The sequence below is a fragment of the Maniola jurtina genome, chromosome 1 (assembly GCF_905333055.1).
Source record: "Maniola jurtina chromosome 1, ilManJurt1.1, whole genome shotgun sequence".
Lineage (NCBI taxonomy): Eukaryota > Metazoa > Arthropoda > Insecta > Lepidoptera > Nymphalidae > Maniola > Maniola jurtina.
In genome coordinates, this window is record NC_060029.1 from 11,273,398 (window position 1) to 11,290,753 (window position 17,356).

Consider the following 17,356-nt stretch of genomic DNA (forward strand, 5'->3'; position numbering starts at 1 on the left):
GTCAAAAATGTTAATCAAATTCTAATTGTCTAAAGGATCCTTCTATTCCAAATAGACTTTCTGCAGTCTTAGGTTTTCCAGGTCGCTTTGACTCATCTGTTTTGTATTTCATATCTTCTTCCAACCACGAACTATAATGATGCCGTTTAGCTTTCCATGCATCTAAAAAAATCACATTACATATTCATTCATAGTTTTTATGAAACATTTTGAGGTTTTGAAATGAGGATGTTTGAGGTAGTTTTTTCATTTACTGACAAGAAATCTCTGGTGCCCTGTCTGCAATCTCAACAGCTAATGAATGAGGATGCAAACTTATAGAACTAAACGAGCTGGAGTATCATTTTAATAAAACCTGTATCCCTACTTGGTTTCTAGACGCATCGTAACTACTGCAGCGCTAAATCACTTGTTGATACAGCTTTACTTATACGCTGGGAATTAGACATAGCCGAAGGCTACCAGACTAGATTTCAGCCAATTTAAAAAGTACTATATTGACCCCAAAGGGAATCAATCGGTCGCGGAATCTCCCATTCCAAAAGACCAAAGCACTTGTCAGGAAGATAGCTAAATAGTAAGATTACTATAGGCAAGGTTCAAACGTGAGCCCTGGGCGGCTATGGATACCTACTGGCTGTTCGCTATGGTTATGACTGTCCAATGTCTAGTCATAGTTGTATCTTAGGTTATAGATCCCTAAAATATCTACTGCATCCTCTCGAAAAAAGCTCAACTTTCAGCATTCCCTATACTATTCTTGCCGTTGCCAGCACTTTGTGCCTTCTCCTTACCTCGATCCCTGTCTGATTGATTTTAAAAACAGATTACCTGTGATTTCTCTAATTGTTCCACTATCTCCTCCATATTCTGCTGGCAAAAGAGATTTCGGTATATGTTGATAAAGATCATCAAAATTTTTACCATGCACGAAAATCTACAACAAAATAGTAATTAGGTTGAGCTTATCTATTTTGAAATGACGCGCCCCACCACCGCAATTTACACATCTAAGTGAACAAAATTATGTAGTATGGCACGTCATTTCAAAATAGACAAGCTCTAACTAAAAGCTGGAACGTTCTAGTGCACTAAAGCGATTTTTTTTTAAATCACAAGGGCAACCCCCTTCTTTAAGGCACGAACTACTTAGACTTAGATGGAAAGTTTTATTTTATTTTTTATTTTATTTGCTCTAGAACCGGCCACAGAGTTACATATTTAAATTATACATGTTATTCCTTACATTCTATGGCTCGTATGCAACTCAATTTACGGGCATTCACAGCGTGCATTAACATAAAGCATAACAAGTTAAATACTTACTCTGTTCCTATTTTTTTCGTTCAACATAGATTTTAATAGATTAATGATTTTTACAGCAGCCGCTGGACTATTAACAAAATGCGCTCCTTTCATGCGTATTGGTGCAGCATCCTGGAATATATTTTTTAATCTTTTTATTCAAAGTTACGAAAATACATTTTTTTTAATGATATTGTTGACTCCAGCTGAAACTACATACGGTTTATTTATATTATAGAATCAGGCGTTTCTTTGCGGAAGTCCATGATATACAAGGTACCAAAAGCTTAATTTGCTATAATCCGCCAAACCAACGAAACCTGTATGGTACGCCGCACGACAGAAATTCCAACACCACTCGACGCGCGTTTCGCCCCGACACCGGAGCATCCTCAGGATGCAATTAGACATTGTAAGGTCTACATCTCCTGAGGATGCTCCGGTGTCGGGGCGAAACGCGCATCGGTGTTGGAATTTGTGTGGTGCTGCGTAGGTACCATACAGATTTCGTTGGTTTGGCGGATTATAGCAAATTTACTTGCTGGAAGTCATGACGTATACTAACTTATATTATGTAGGTTTTTGTGACACATAGAGAGGTAATAGATAAATTAAAGAAACTCTTTTTACCTCATATTGTTTGCCCATCTTCATCAATACACTAGGTGTAGTTTGCAATATGTGCGCCATAGTTACACCTTCGATGTCTATTAGCCACTGAGTGCCATTTACCACCGCAACGTCATCATCCAACAGTAGCAACTAGGTAATGATTAAAAGAAAATCAATATAAGTTTTCACTTAATTTATTTCTACGACGGTAAAAGAACAAAGTTATTTTTATTATAAATACTAGGCGATGCCCGAGACTTCGCCCGCGTGGATTTAGGTTTTTTAACAATTCCATCTTTAATTTTTCCCGACGAAAGGTAGCCTATGTTCTTTCCCGAGTTGCAAGCTTTCGACAAAATCGTTCAAGTGGCTGGACTGTGAAAACTTAGCCGCAAGACAGACAGATACCTAGACTTTCGCATTTATAATGTTAGTATGGAAGTATAAGATAAGAAACTAAGTGATAGAGTGTCAAATGTTACCTTTTGCATTATAATTGTGACGCCAAAAAAATTAGTCATACTGTATTTTTCAGGATTAAATTTTCCAGGACGAGCTATCCCCAAACGCGGTGAATTCGGAGATGCAGTTTGCGGCATTACGATGTATACGCTATTTGAAAAAGTTTTTGTTTTCAAAATCAGGCACCAGAACTTAAATAAATAATCTACGACGATCTACGTGTAAATTACTATTCGTTGACTAAGTAATTACTAGATGATAACTGCGAGTTCACATGGATTTAGGTTTTCAAAATCAAGTTGAAACTTTGATTTTCTTGGATAAAAAGTAGCCCATGTCACTCCAAATTTTTACTAGATACTTATTTATATCCACGCGAAAAATCATGTCGACGAAGGACAAACCAAAAACCAAACAGACTCGCATTTTTAACATTAATTAAAGTTTCAAGTTTGTGTTTAATTCCTACTTACCCTAGGTCCATGAAATGATTAAAAACTGAATCATGATTATCTCGGATTTCATAAAGCTCTGGCGAGACGGTACGAAAAGTATAGTAGAGATCTAACTTTTCCTTAACTCTTTCTAAGCTATGTTTACAACCTCGCAAAAATGCAATCAGCCATTGATCATCTGGAAATACATAATCATTATGAATGTTGGCATTCTTGATCAGCGTTATCTTATAAATACATATGGATGTTTACGTTATTATAAAGCGCTTTAAAAACATGTCCTGTCTAGTAACTGAAAAGCTTTGCCCTAAAACCCTAAATTGCAGTGCCCCGTGACGATCTAGAAAACGAAGAACCTGGGCTTCGAGGCCCTGAACCAAGATGGCTGGTTTTAGCTGGCAAGAACTCGGCTAAAAGAGCAACGGGTACCCGTAACCCGTGCTTAATCGACCATGCCTCGGGGTCCGTAACTCTCGTACGCCTGATTGACCTTCGGACAACCGGAACTCTACTGAGATGAAAATCCCATCAACATTCTTACTTCAAATGCATTGTTATTAATGCATTGTTTCCGTTCCATCGTTGGCAACAATCCTATGTATGTACCTACTAATATTGTGGGCTACAATAGGACATCGATTCACGATAGGAAATCGATGCAATAGGACGTGAAACTGACAGTACCAACCTGTTCTAGCGTAAATGTGCGGTTGTTTTTCTAACCAATCCTTGATATGTTGAAGATCACTGGAAATCCTTTTAGGATCCTCGTTTAATTCTACGCGGGCCTTCTCTGCTAGTTCAGGACTCAGTGGCCGAACCGACATTTTATGTTATGAAACAAGTAACTTTTGCAAAAACTGTTTAAACAATAGTAATTATATGTAGGAAAACGCTTAAAAAATCATTCATAATCTTATCTCTTTCTGATAGGTATTTTTAGCAATCGATTTGAATTTAGCTGTGTTTCTAAGTGAGTACTCATATCAATGCAATTAAGAAGTCATTACAGTATTTAGATTCATTATTATAATCAACTTATAAAAAATTGAAATGATAAATAATTTGATTTAGGTTTAGTAATTAATACCGAAAAAGAAAAAGAAAAATGCAGGTACATATTTGCAGGTACATGTAAACTAATTAAGAAGAAATAAAATTAAAATAAATATATCAATTTTGAAAAATAAAAATTTATTCATTCAATTGTAAAAGTATTTCTAACCATTTTCACTATTTTGAGGCATTCTAACAATCCTTTCTACAAACGGCAATAAATAAATATAACTCAAAATTTAAAAAACCCCCGACACAAAAATCTCTATCAGAAAACTAAAAAAGAGCTGATAGCTTTCAACCGCCTAAACCGATTTTCTTGAATTATAGCTAAGAACACACTCGATCAAGCTACCTTTCAAACAAAAAAAACTAAATTAAAATCGGTTCATTCGTTTAGGAGCTACGAGGCCACAGACAGACAGACTCTTATAACACCCCTCTTTTTGGGTCGGGGGTAAAAAGATAAAAGCTAATCAAATTCTAATTGTCTGAAAGATCCGTCGATTCCGAACAGACTTTCCGCAGTCTTAGGTTTTCCAGGTCGCTTTGACTCATCTGTTTTGTATTTCATATCTTCTTCCAACCATGAACTGTATTCGCGCCGTTTAACTTTCCAAGCATCTACAAAATCCAATTAGCATTGATTATAACAACCTATGTAATGAGTATGATGCCTACATATGAATTAGCGCATGAGGACCTTACTAGTACTATTACTGAAATGTTTCGTGGATCTATGACTTGTTAGCCCGTGACCGGCGCTCTTACATGGTTATGACTGATGAGTAATGACGAATAAGATAGAAGCATGCTAGTTCTGTTGGCTAGTTTGTAGGAAGTTGTTTAAAAAGGTTTTAAAAAGTTACCAGTGATTTCTCTAATTGGTCCTCCATCACCTCCATATTCCGCTGGCAGAAGGGACTTAGGTACATGTTGATACAGACTATCGAAATTTTTACCATGCACGAAAAACTACAACAAAACAGTAGTTTAATATTAAAAATTTTAAAAGTATCTTCGCTTCATTGAAGCTGTTTTATGCTCTTATCGCAGTGGTTACCTTTTCCAAGGCTGTGAAGCGGAATTTACATTACGAAGTTACTTTCATGAATGTTGTAATAACTACTAATTTCAATATACGCATGAAATTAGACACGTGAAATTCGTCATGAAACTAATTTCATGCCACTAAATTCGTAATGTAAATTCGGCTTAAGAGATGATAGTAGGTATAATTATTATGGAAGGATACTTACTCTGTTCTTATTTTTCTCGTTCAACATAGATTTCATTAAGTTAATAAGTTTTTCAAAAGCAACTGGACAATTGATATAATGTGCGCCTTTCATTCGTAGTGGTGCAGCATCCTGAAATAATATAATACATACAAGTGTAAATGAAAAATTTAAATCACCCCCGAGATGTGGAATATTTGGATCTACGTTAACCTGTCATCCCTTCCTCCACCACCTTCATGCTACAACGCCAGACCTTATTTTACTGTGTCTCCAAACAAATTTTCTAGACAAACTCAATAGACAAAAGTTTAAAGGGATGAGTTCCTGTGACACCTTCCTGCTCCTTAATAAGACCCTGTATTTAAGGCAACTACCTACTCATTGAGCGCAAATATTATCTTGCCCAAACACGTCACATCTGCTTAAAGTTGTAGAGAAGTTAGATAATCCGCAGGCTGTCCTGGTGGCAACTTCAAGTTCAGGTAATCATAATATTTCAGTGTTGGTGACATTTAGTTGATTGTTAGCTTTTTCAAAAAAACTATTTAAAATTTAAAATAATAAAACAGATATTTGACTCATTCGACGTCACACGATCGCTTCCGAGCAGCCATCTTGAATCGATTTGTATAAATACGGCTGCTTGACGGTTTTTAAGCCAGTCTCGCTCCGACTCGAGACTCAACGACTATTAAATACTTTTGTGTTTAGGTCGCCAATTTGATTGAGTGGTTGCAATAGCAATTGCGCCCCGGTCAAATTAATATTGCAGTTAGGTTATTTAAAGATTAAAACTCTTGATAAGCCTCTACGCGTTGTGGCTTATGTCCTCGCGCAAGCTTAATATGAAGGAACATTTAATAACTTATAAAAATAGTTAAATTATAACGCCCCTTTTGGTCTAAGCTTACATGATATTATATGATAAAATAGGTGCTTGCCTGTGACTGAACACTCATCTTCTTCATTAAACTTGGTGTCGCTTGTAACATATGCGCTATAGTGATATCTTCCAGGTCTAAAATAATCTGAACACCACTTACTATCGCATTATCGTCTTCCATCATCGAAATCTGAAAGGAATCATCAAATACAAGTAACAAAACTGAAATAAATAGGGCTAAAAATTTTAAAATTCAGACTCATGATTGTGCTCATATAAAAGACGATCAATTGACATTCGAGGATATTTTGTAACGAGGATATTTTAAAAATTACCTTTTGCATAAGTTGTAGCATGCCGAACACATCAATCAAACTAATTTTTTCAAGATTAACTTTTCCACTTCGCATGATTACCAGTCTTGGCGAGTCAGGAGTCAATGTCTTAGGCATTATGACGTATGCGCTAAAAATTAAAATATCTCGCTACAAACCACGTATTAGTAATTACAAGTAACTAATCCCTCCTCCAATCTACGTAACTATGTAAGATAATTTAGCGTTACCATATTATAATTTAGCGTATACCTACTACGTTTTTATAAAATGCCTCTCACCTTTTAATAAGCTTGAAACTAAAAATATTTTGAAAATGAATAGGTACATATTATTTCACATAGGCTGACTTCTAGCTCTTGCTCTAGCAAGTGAAGACTCTATCATAGATTCGGAAAGAACATTCTACTGAGAAGAGATGTCAAAAAACACAGCGATATGTACCTAACACGTTTTAGAATTAAATTATTGACAATTGGTTTGATGGTGAATAAAAGTAATTTATTACTCTTGTTATATTAAAAACCAGAAAAGCTGCAACATATGATTAAAACAGCTAGAGTACCTAAAACCAGCGCCAATACCCTTACCGTAAGAGTTGCACATGACGTGATCAAAAACAGGCTGAGTATGTACCTGACTAAAACCAGTGCCAATAATATAACAATGAGTGCAAAAAGCATTGATATACAACTCTCTGAGCAACTTCAACTAGAGTTTTAATTAATACTAGATGATGCCCGAATCTAGGTTTTTTTCTACAATCCTGTGGGAACTCTTTGATTTTCTGTGATAAAGAGTAGCGCATGTCCCCAGGATCTAAGCTATCTCTGTATCAAACGTCAAAATCGGTTGAATGGATGGGCCGTGAAAAGATATTAGTCAGACAGACAGACAGACATGTTTTTGCATTTATAATATTAGCATGGATACGAAAATCCTACGGCTTACCCCGAGTCCATGAATTCATCAAACATTGGATCATCATGTTTGAATGCATAAAGTTCAGGTGTGATGGAAGGTAAAGTATAATAGAGATCTAATTTTTCTTTGGTTCTCTCTAAGCTGTATTTACAGGCTCGTAGGAACGCTATCAGCCATTGATCATCTGAAAACATAATTGCTTAGAATAAATAGTGGTTCGTTCCTAACTTATAGCTCAACGCTTTGGGAGGAGACTGAAAACTGGAACGTTGTCGATCCAAACCCCATCCGTTGCTGGAATAAGCTGGAAAAACTTTATATTCGGGTACAAACTTTTGCCGATCAAAACTGATTAATGTTTAGCAAGAAACAGTTAAAATTATTTTGCTATAATCCGCCAACAGAAAAAATCTGTATGGTCAAACATGCAGTTACAACCAGTAAGTAGAAGTTGACCATACAGATTTTTTCTGTTGGCGGATTATAGCAAAATAATTTTAACTGTTTCTTGCTAAACATGAACTTCCGCAAAGTAACGCCTGATTCTATCCAGTGATTAATGTTTATTATATCTACTATTTGCGTTCAGAACAGATGACTGAAGTGAATAAGTCAGTTTTCAAAAAAGTGATTTGTGAGATATAATATCCAGAAACAGATCAATGAAATAAATCGTCAGTTTTCGAAGTGTCCCCACTCAGAGGAGCACTAGGACTAGTGATATCGTTATTATGTCATGTTTTGTTGCCATAAGGCCGCCAAATTGTGCCTAGCTGCCTATATTTTGTTTTGCTTTGTATGTGTTCTTTCTGTATTAATTTTGTAGTGTACAATAAAAGTATATTCATAACTATACCAAGTGGGGTATCATATGAAAGGACTTTACCTGTACAGTCTAAAACAGATTTTTATTTATTTTTATGCACGATAGTTTTAGATTTATAGTGCAAAATGTCGGAAAAAATACCCGAGTACGGAACCCTCGGTGCACGAGTCTGACTCGCACTTGGCCGGTTTTTAGGGTTCCGTATTCGACCAAAGTTTCGCAAAGAGCCTCAGCTGACAATAAGATAAAATATACGTGTAGATAACAACATGTGAACTGTCATGTGGATGTTATCTTTGTCGATCACCAGATTTTGTTAATTAGCATGTGCTATTTTGGATTCTGAGATATTTATCATATTAAATTTATAAATTACAATCATTCCGTGCATTATAAATCAATAGGTATACAATATAATTGTAAAGGACATAATTTAGAAAAGCATAGAATTTTATTACACTCTTACAAGAATAGGTAGAAATAATTTATCACTGGTTTCGAACGCCGCTGTTCCTATCCTACCTAGAAGAACCAGCGAGAAACTCGGCGATTTCTCTTTTCAAATGTTCAATTTACAATAATACATATTATGCCTCGTTTATTTGCAATTACAGCCCCGTGCATTACTAAAGCGAGTCAAATCCACCCCTTTTTATCATTTACATAATCTTCGACTGTCATAGATATGTTCGACTGTATACTAATAGGTATGCTTTTTGAGGAGCATAAGTACTATTCATAAATTATTAAACGTGTCTTAAGTTGACTGTGGAATTTAATTACAAAATATTACACTATATGTAGGTATAGGCAAATATACAGTTTTTCAGTTTCTGCAGTTTATATTATGGGGTAAGTATAAAACAAAATACTATATAATAAATTTAGATTCATTTATTACATTACAATCATTTTTAACTTTTAAAGGGCACGAAAGGCAGGTAACTGATCTGCATTCTATTGGTCCATTTTTTTTTTTTCATTTTCTAGAACTACTGCTCCTGGTAGAAATCTTTTATTTGAATGAAAGCTGCACGTCTTTCCAATGTTCATTTTTTAGGATTTTTAATGCAGAATGAATGACTAAATAAGTAGGTATAACTTATCATAATAGGTATGATAAAGAGTAATTATATAAAATATTTAATAGGTAATTATAATATCACTTCATCATCATCATCATCATGATCAACCAATCGCCGGCCCACTACTGAGCACGGGTCTCCTCCCAAAATGAGAAGAGGTTAAGAGTTAAGACGTCGGCCTGCTATTCGGGAAGTTAGGGGTTCTGTAGGTATGTGCGTTTTAAGCAATTAAATAAACTTAAGTATGAGGATTAAATAAATTATTATTTTTTGACATTGGATACAAATTAGTTTGATTCGAAATGGTCGACAGTTGAAACCCGACCCGTTCCACTATTGTCGTACTTACTCCTAGTACAAGATTTTCAGTGTTATAATTCAATATTACAATACTGTACGTTGGAGCAGAAAAGAAAATATTTCTCATACTAAATAAAAGTTACCGACCTGTTCTAGCATAAATATGGGGCTGCTTTGCCAGCCAATCCTTGATGTGTTGCAAGTCGCTGGTTATCCTTTTAGGGTCCTCATTTAACTCCACGCGAGCCTTCTCTGCTAATTCAGGACTTAGAGGCCGTATTGACATGTTGATTTAGTTCATAAATGTTTAAAATTGAAACTATTAATTCAACTCTTGTGGCAGTGTATAAAAAACAATGGACTACTTAGTAAATACGCTTGAAACACAACGTAATTGAAAATCTTATCTCTGCATGATTAAATGTTATATCGACATTATCGTTTTTATACCTAAGTATTATTCATTGCTCACTTGGATTAATTAATGTACTTTTAAAGGTCATTTAAAATAGTAACCTTTTCCTTTATGAATTCCATACAAACCCTTGATGATGATTGAACTCGAATCTAAAAGCACCTGCTCTTACCGCAAAATATTCCATACAAACCCTCCACTCAGTGGGCAGACGATATCAAACGAGTCGCAAGGGAGCCGCTGGATCCAGGCGGCGCAAGACCGTGGCATGTGGAAGTCCCTGCAAGAGACCTATGTCTAGCAGCGAACGTCTATCGGTTTATAATGATAATGATGACATACAAACTATTTAGATATTCGACCTTGACCTTACAACCTCCTAGATAGCCACCTCGGTTCTTATGCCTATTTACTTCTATGTCAAACGACGGAGTATGAAAAATAATATATAAAAGTTAAAAAATATAACTAGCAGCTATTTTTACCTAGAAAATGTTCTAGGAAAGCGCTACCGCCACAAATTATCTGCCATTATATAGAGTCGAATGACTTCACTGAAACAGTGTCTATTGGAACAAGATGGTGTTGTTTCCTAATGCGTGTTTTGACCGTACGTGGTACGTGGTAACTACCGACACCGGTGTTAAAAACGCTTTCTCCATCTATGCGGTCGTAGTAATATTTTGTGACACCTCACGCGTCATGCCACCGCTATTCTAGGAAACCAGCCCGGCTAGCATGAGCAGTAGATAAAAATTATATCCCCCGATTATATCCACTGATGTCATAGAAATCAGTGGCTATAATCGGGGATATAATTTTTATCTACTGCCCATGCTAGCCGGACAGAGCTGGCTGTATTTTGCAACTTTTTGTCCATACACGGTGCAGCAAAACCTAAGTTTCGAAATAGGTTGTCATTTTGGGGCCGATTCTCTGTACTTATCCGGCTCGATCCTTTATAGAATTTGAGATGCTCGCATAAGCATAGAGATACATTGAAGTATTCGGCCGAAAGTCTTCCCTGTAGCCAGTGACGGATTAAGACTACTTGGTGCCCTAAGCAATCCATGCCTGTGGGCCCCCCTATAACCCAGTAATTTGGTCGTCAAAAAGGGGCTTATCTGGAAAGTTTTCAGAATGTTATGCAAATTGGTGATTTTATAGATTTCGATGTGCTCTTTCCGAATTTTTATTTTGCCACCTCGTACCTTTGCCGCTCGCGCCGCCATCTTGGAAAAATGGCGCCCAAAAACAGTTTTTTCACGATAACTTCTTTCCCACTCATTTTACGATAAAGATGGCTATGTAACAATTAAACTAAAGACAATTTCCTACAATTTGTGTAGTCACCTTTTTTTGTAGACTCAATAGTTTCAGCGTACGAGCGCCACAAAGCCCACTCCAACACACGTTTTGGCTAAATAACTCATTTCCACACCACCATGTGGTAGAGTGAGTGGCGTGATTTTTTTTTATGGTATCTCCAGGAGACGGTAGTCACCTTCAATTTAAGCCATCACTTCATTCAGAGAATACTAACACTCTTCAGAATTCTGCTCGAGATAAGAGTAAATATACTGCATCGCAGTTTCGATCTCATGTGAATATGGACCTTTTTTTTTGGTTTCGAACCCAAAGGATGCCAATGGGACCTTATTACTAAGTCTCCGCTGTCATCCGTTTGTCCGGCCGTCCGTCCGTTTGTCTGTCAGCGGGCTGTATCTCGTGAACCGTAATAGATAGAGAGTTGAATTTTTCACAAAATGTGTATTTCTATTGCCGTTATAACAACAAATAATAAAAATTTCAAAATGGCTGACATGAAAAAAAAAACAAAAAAGTAATGTTATTTCTTGTTTGATGGTACGGAACCCTTCGTGTGCGAGTTGGGCTTGCACTTGACCCATTTTTTTATTTTTTTAGTTTGTAGTGCGAGGTAAAATTTTTCATGCACGAATTGCGATATTGTGTATTGACTGCGACCACATTATAAACATGCTCGAGACACCGAAAAATCGGTCAAGTGCGAGTCCAATTCACATAGGAAGGGTTCCGTACCATAATACAAGAAATAATGCTCTTTTTTATTTTTTTTTCATGGCGGCCATTTTGAAATTTTTATTATTTGTTATTATAACGGCAATAAAAATACACATTATGTGAAAATTTCAACTTTTTACCTATTACGGTTCATGAGATACAGCACGCTGACAGACAGACGGACAGACGGACAAGCAAACGGATGACAGCGGAGGCTTAGTAATAAGGTCCCATGGGCATCTTTTGGGTTTAAAACCCAAAAAAAAGGCTCATATGTACGTGAGATCGAAACTGCGATGCAGTATATTTACTCTTATCTCGAGCAGAATTCTGAAGAGTGTTAGTATTCTCTGGTCGAACTGATGGCTTAAATTGAAGGTGACTACCGGTTCCTGGAGATACCATAAAAAAAAAATCACGCCACTCACTCTACCACATGGTGGGGTGGAAATGAGTTATTTAGCCAAAACGAGTGTTGGAGTGGGCTTTGTGGCACTCGTACGCTGAAACTATTGAGTCTACAAAAAAAGGTGACTACACAAATTGTAGGAAATTGTCTCTAGTTTAATTGTTACATAGCCATTTTTATCGTAAAATGAGTGGGAAAGAAGTTATCATGAAAAAACTGTTTTTGGGCGCCATTTTTCCAAGATGGCGGCGCGAGCGGCAAAGGTACGAGGTGGCAAAATAAAAATTCGGAAAGAGCACATCGAAATCTATAAAACCACCAATTTGCATAACATTCTGAAAACTTTTCATCTCATATTACAGAATTACTGGACTACTATCCGTATGTCAACTAGAATCGGTCTTTAAACCTTTACCGCCTAAAAACATTAGTTTTTTGTAAAATAAGATGATGAGATGTAATGTACTTTAGAAGTAGAGTAGTTAGGTTCGAATTGTTGAATGCACAAGCGGGCAGCGAGTGGGCAAGCGGGAGTGGGGTTATGACTCTAGATTGGACTCTATGTCAACTTAAAACGAGCGAATCTTCAAATTAGTCCCAGAAACTTTTTTTGGTGTGGTTTTTGGTGACGTGAGAGTGAGACGTGATGCCCTAAGGATGGATTTTTTTGTGCTTCTTCTGGTGCCCCCTCAGACGTGATGCCCTAGGCAATTGCTTAATTTGTTTAAGGGTTAATCCGTCACTGCCTGTAGCCGGTTATTATTCGACGGGCGGCGAGCTGTCTGTTCTGCACTAATTCAAACAAACTGTGGTTTATCTTTGCACCTGCTCCCAAAACCAAAATAATGCTGTGTGGAAATAATCTCGGCGAGTTCTCATTTCAGCGCTCTTGCGTAAATACCTAAAGACTCTGATGCTTTCTTTAAATATACATAAACCAAATTCAATGGCAATCATTTTACCCAAAATTTTGAAGTTTTCTTTTATTATAATGCAATGTACGAGCTTGTGTGGTTTTTTTTACTTCCTACCTTACTTATCCAACTGTTTGAGTTTTGGTGAGTTTTAGTACCTTTACTGACATAAAAATATGTCTAAACTTAACCTAAAGTAGGTTCCAATAGTTTATTGTAGGTATTCAATAAATTATATTGGAAAGAACAGGTCTGATATCATTTTATTGAAACCTTCAACTTTAGGCACTTATTGCTGAAATGACTATTATTAAATTTTCTTTAAAAAAAATTGCAGTTGTCGCCAATTATACACCATGGTTCACTTCAAGCAGAATTTTCGAATTCTGAATAAAAACTTTATTCATACTTACAATCGATTATTTATGCTAGTAACCATAAGGCTAAGTCATAATAGAAACAAAACATTTTTATTGAAATATTTATTTCATAATAATTATTTAGGTATTTTATTTTTTTATTTAATTACCATGCCTAACTACTATTTCCTTACAACCCTGTTGTATTTATTTCATATCATACAGTTCAATGCTCTCAGGATACATCGTAATAAATAATAAATAAAACATTAATAAACAATAATAATATTAATAGCCAATGCACATTATTCTGACTATAAGAGATCACATGTTCAAAATGTATGGCATTAATAAAATCATAAAAGATTGTGTTAGCATCAGTAATTGTATGGAGAATTTATGAAAAATATACCAGTTTATAACATCATTGGTGATAGCCTAGTGGTTAGGACGTCCGCCTTCTAATCGGAGGTTGGGGGTTCGATCCCGGGCACTCACCTCTAACTTTTCGTAGTTTGTGTGCGTTTAAAGTAATAAAATATCACTGCTTTAACGGTGAAGGAAAATATCGTGAGGAAACTTGCATGCCAGAGAGTTCTCCATAACGTTCTCAAGGAGGAAACCCGTGTTCTGTAGTGAGTGAGTGATGATGATGATGGATTTCATTGGCTCTATTATTACCGTTGCACCTACGTGCTAATTGTAATAATCACTGTTAATAATTATATTTCAAATTAAGAGGGGTCTCTCCGTCACTCGCTCCATACAAAAGTAGTTCCAATTTCATTTGAATATTAGGCAACCAAAGTCCATGAAATGCAGACATATTCTAGACATATATATTCTATGTCTGTGGTTTTCCAGATTTCTGTTAAAAATTCGGTTTCAAAGTTACGCGATCTTAAAAATTTACATACAAATCTTTGAGCCTCTGTAATTTTAAAACTACATATTTTTAGAAAAATCTAAAACACCACAGACACAGATATTAGTTTCTAGAATGTCTGCAAAATTTCATGGACTTTGGTTGCTTAATATTCAAATGAAATTGGAAGTACAATTGTACGGAGTAAGTGACGAGGATAACAAGAATGCAAGAACACACTATCCTGCAATATCCTTAAAAATACATATTTTTTTCAAATGTCACTAATAAAAATTAGGAAAGTCTTTGGAAATACAATGAAGTTTAACCAATGCGCAATGTCACAAAATAAATAGAATAAATTCACATTTATATAATGCCTAAATATACCTACTCTATATTACAAGCTTTATAACATTGAAATTCTATTTTTCAATAACTTAAAATATATTATTTTCTATCGCTATTATCATATGGTTTGAATACAAACATAAGAGCCTTCACTATCAAAAACGTATTGCTGTTTGTAGGTACATTGCAAAAAATACGCATTTATTTTATATAGTTGTAGAATAATCATGTGAACAATTTGTAAATTTTTATGAGTAAGGGCCAAGGTATTTTATTTTTTAAGTCTCGTGAAATTGACGTAGGTACCTACTTACGTAATAAATAATTGAGAACTAATAAATATCTATACTAAATAAACTTTTACTAAATAAGTATTCTTTCGAATTTTTTCGAATAAGTAAATAACTATAATAATTTAAAGTAGACCGACTAGGTAAAAAGATTTTAGGTAAGTATTCTTCAATAAAAAAAATCTCACTTACACACAGAACAAGAAACAAGCTGGCAATAAGATATACATGATTTAAAAGAAGAAATAAGCTATTATATCACAAACGCAGAAACTACTAATTTTCCGTTTATAACTAAAAGGAAGCATTGGAATTATAAAGCCTATTAATTGGTATTCATTTACTCATAGTCTTACACTAATGTTATATTTACATTTACAATTGTCTAGTTAACTAGTATATTATTGCAATACTTGCAATTGACAATAAGTTAAATAAATACACTCTAGTCAACAAAAAGTGTACCTACCTAGTCGATAATAGGTAAAATGACTTAATGTTATTATTTAAAAAAGTAAAATGTTCTTTCCATTCTTTTGACTTCATCCTTTTGGTTTTTCTCTCTATCTCCAAAAGAATTTGTACAGTTTAGGTAGCGCTAATGGAAACTGGTAAATTTTCCTTTTTGTAACATGTTACAAAATGATTTCAGAATTAATTTAAAAGAAGTCTAAGCCTTTTCGTACGAAATCTTATCTTCTACTTCTTTAAATTAAGATTTAGACACTAAATATACTGGATTCTACATCAAAAGTTGGCGAATAACTTGAGCTCATCGGGATCGAGAGATCGCACCGATTTCCAATCGGTTTCGGGGTATTCGTCGAAATTTGATGTATCCCCTTCGTAGGATACAGATGGCACTATTGGTGGCTGAAACAGAGAAAAGTAATTTAATAAGTAAACCTTGGAGTCTCTAGACACCAGTAGCATAAGAGTATGAAGAGTACCGTAGAGTATGAAAACCTCCACAAGAGACATTAACTTAAAAGAGGAGCTAAACTTAAAAAGAGAGGAAAGATAATGCCGTACCATACAAATTCGTACCCAAGGTGAGTGCGGCGTAAGCCGAACCTGAATTGTTCAGTAAAAGGGAGGCAATTAGTGACATTTTTTTCTCCCATCAATCCCCCAATCATTCATCTATGTCAAAAGTTATATCATTATATTTAGTAAGTACCATAATGTAGGTATTTTACATTTATATTTCGATAAACTAGTTGCCTGTAGGTTATTACATATTTTTTCTTAATAACCGGAAAAGAGTGATTTACGAGAGTTACCTAAGTAACAAAGTAGATTACTCCTACGAGACCAGTCAGTTATAGACAGGTGATTATAGCGGTAAAACAGCATCCGGTTAAAATCGAAACTTGCCTATTATACCGATATTACATAGCTATACATATTGGGTAGGTCTACCTTATATGGCTAAAGCTGGGTTTAGTCGAAAATAAATTAAAACCTAATAAAATCAGCAACTTTTTACCTGTAACTTTTTTAGGAAAACATCAGCCCAGTCGATGTGCTTGAACCACCGATGTCTTTTCACATCCTCTGAACCACACTGCAAAATAGAGAATAATTCTTCATTATTAATTATTATTAAATAAAAACATATGTTTATAAAATATAGAATTAGTAGGTAAAAAAAAAATATGTTTATGTCTTGATGAGATACATTTTTTTTTTGTAAAACAGTAGAAGTCACGATATCAGTTTTATTCCTTGCTATTATCGATGTTGAAGCTAGCTTGTTATCCTATTAAATAATATGTAAAATAATGTAATCACACTATATCTATACGCATAATAAAGCTAACTGGACAATTTCTATACTTAAATTAAACATATTTAGATTTTTTATAGTCGGGAGGAAGCTTAGTGATTAAATTATCTTTGAAGAGCCTAAGCATTTTTTTTTTTAATTTTTATCAATCTGTCTTTGAGCGCTTTACACTGAAACTACTGAATGAATTTAAACACAACTTGGCATACCTACTTATAGCTAGTCGGGTTAATATAGGCATGGGATAGTTTTCATCCCGAAAACAATATGGCTCGTTATAATAAATGTAAAAGATGGTGCAATTTATGGATTTCATTATTACTCAGAACATTTTACGAATGTTACAAAAGTGTTTATTATATGTAAGTATAAGTAATATAACACATTCATATTTTGTCTATGGAATAGGTATACTTTCCGTGCGAAGCCGGATCGGG

General features: G+C 35.0%; 1 protein-coding gene, 1 long non-coding RNA gene and 1 pseudogene across 2 annotated transcripts in view; 1 reads left to right on the forward strand and 2 right to left on the reverse strand.

The window, feature by feature from the left end:
• Positions 1-10: 10 nt before the first annotated feature.
• On the reverse strand, positions 11-9,944 carry LOC123864227 (annotated as a pseudogene).
• Positions 9,945-13,738: 3,794 nt separating this feature from the next.
• Positions 13,739-15,585, forward strand: LOC123869075. The gene is made up of 2 exons (XR_006796814.1): positions 13,739-14,367; positions 14,706-15,585. It is a non-coding gene; the product is annotated as an uncharacterized LOC123869075 (long non-coding RNA).
• Positions 15,456-17,356, reverse strand: part of LOC123869057 (cAMP-dependent protein kinase catalytic subunit 3) — a 46,650-nt gene continuing 44,749 nt past the window's right edge. Inside the window, exons 6-7 of the mRNA XM_045911796.1 lie at positions 16,620-16,697; positions 15,456-16,003 (exon numbers count right to left, since the gene is read on the reverse strand). Of these exons, the coding sequence (XP_045767752.1) occupies positions 15,878-16,003; positions 16,620-16,697 (204 nt within the window). The 3' untranslated portion in view covers positions 15,456-15,877. The remainder of the gene's footprint in view (positions 16,004-16,619; positions 16,698-17,356) is intronic.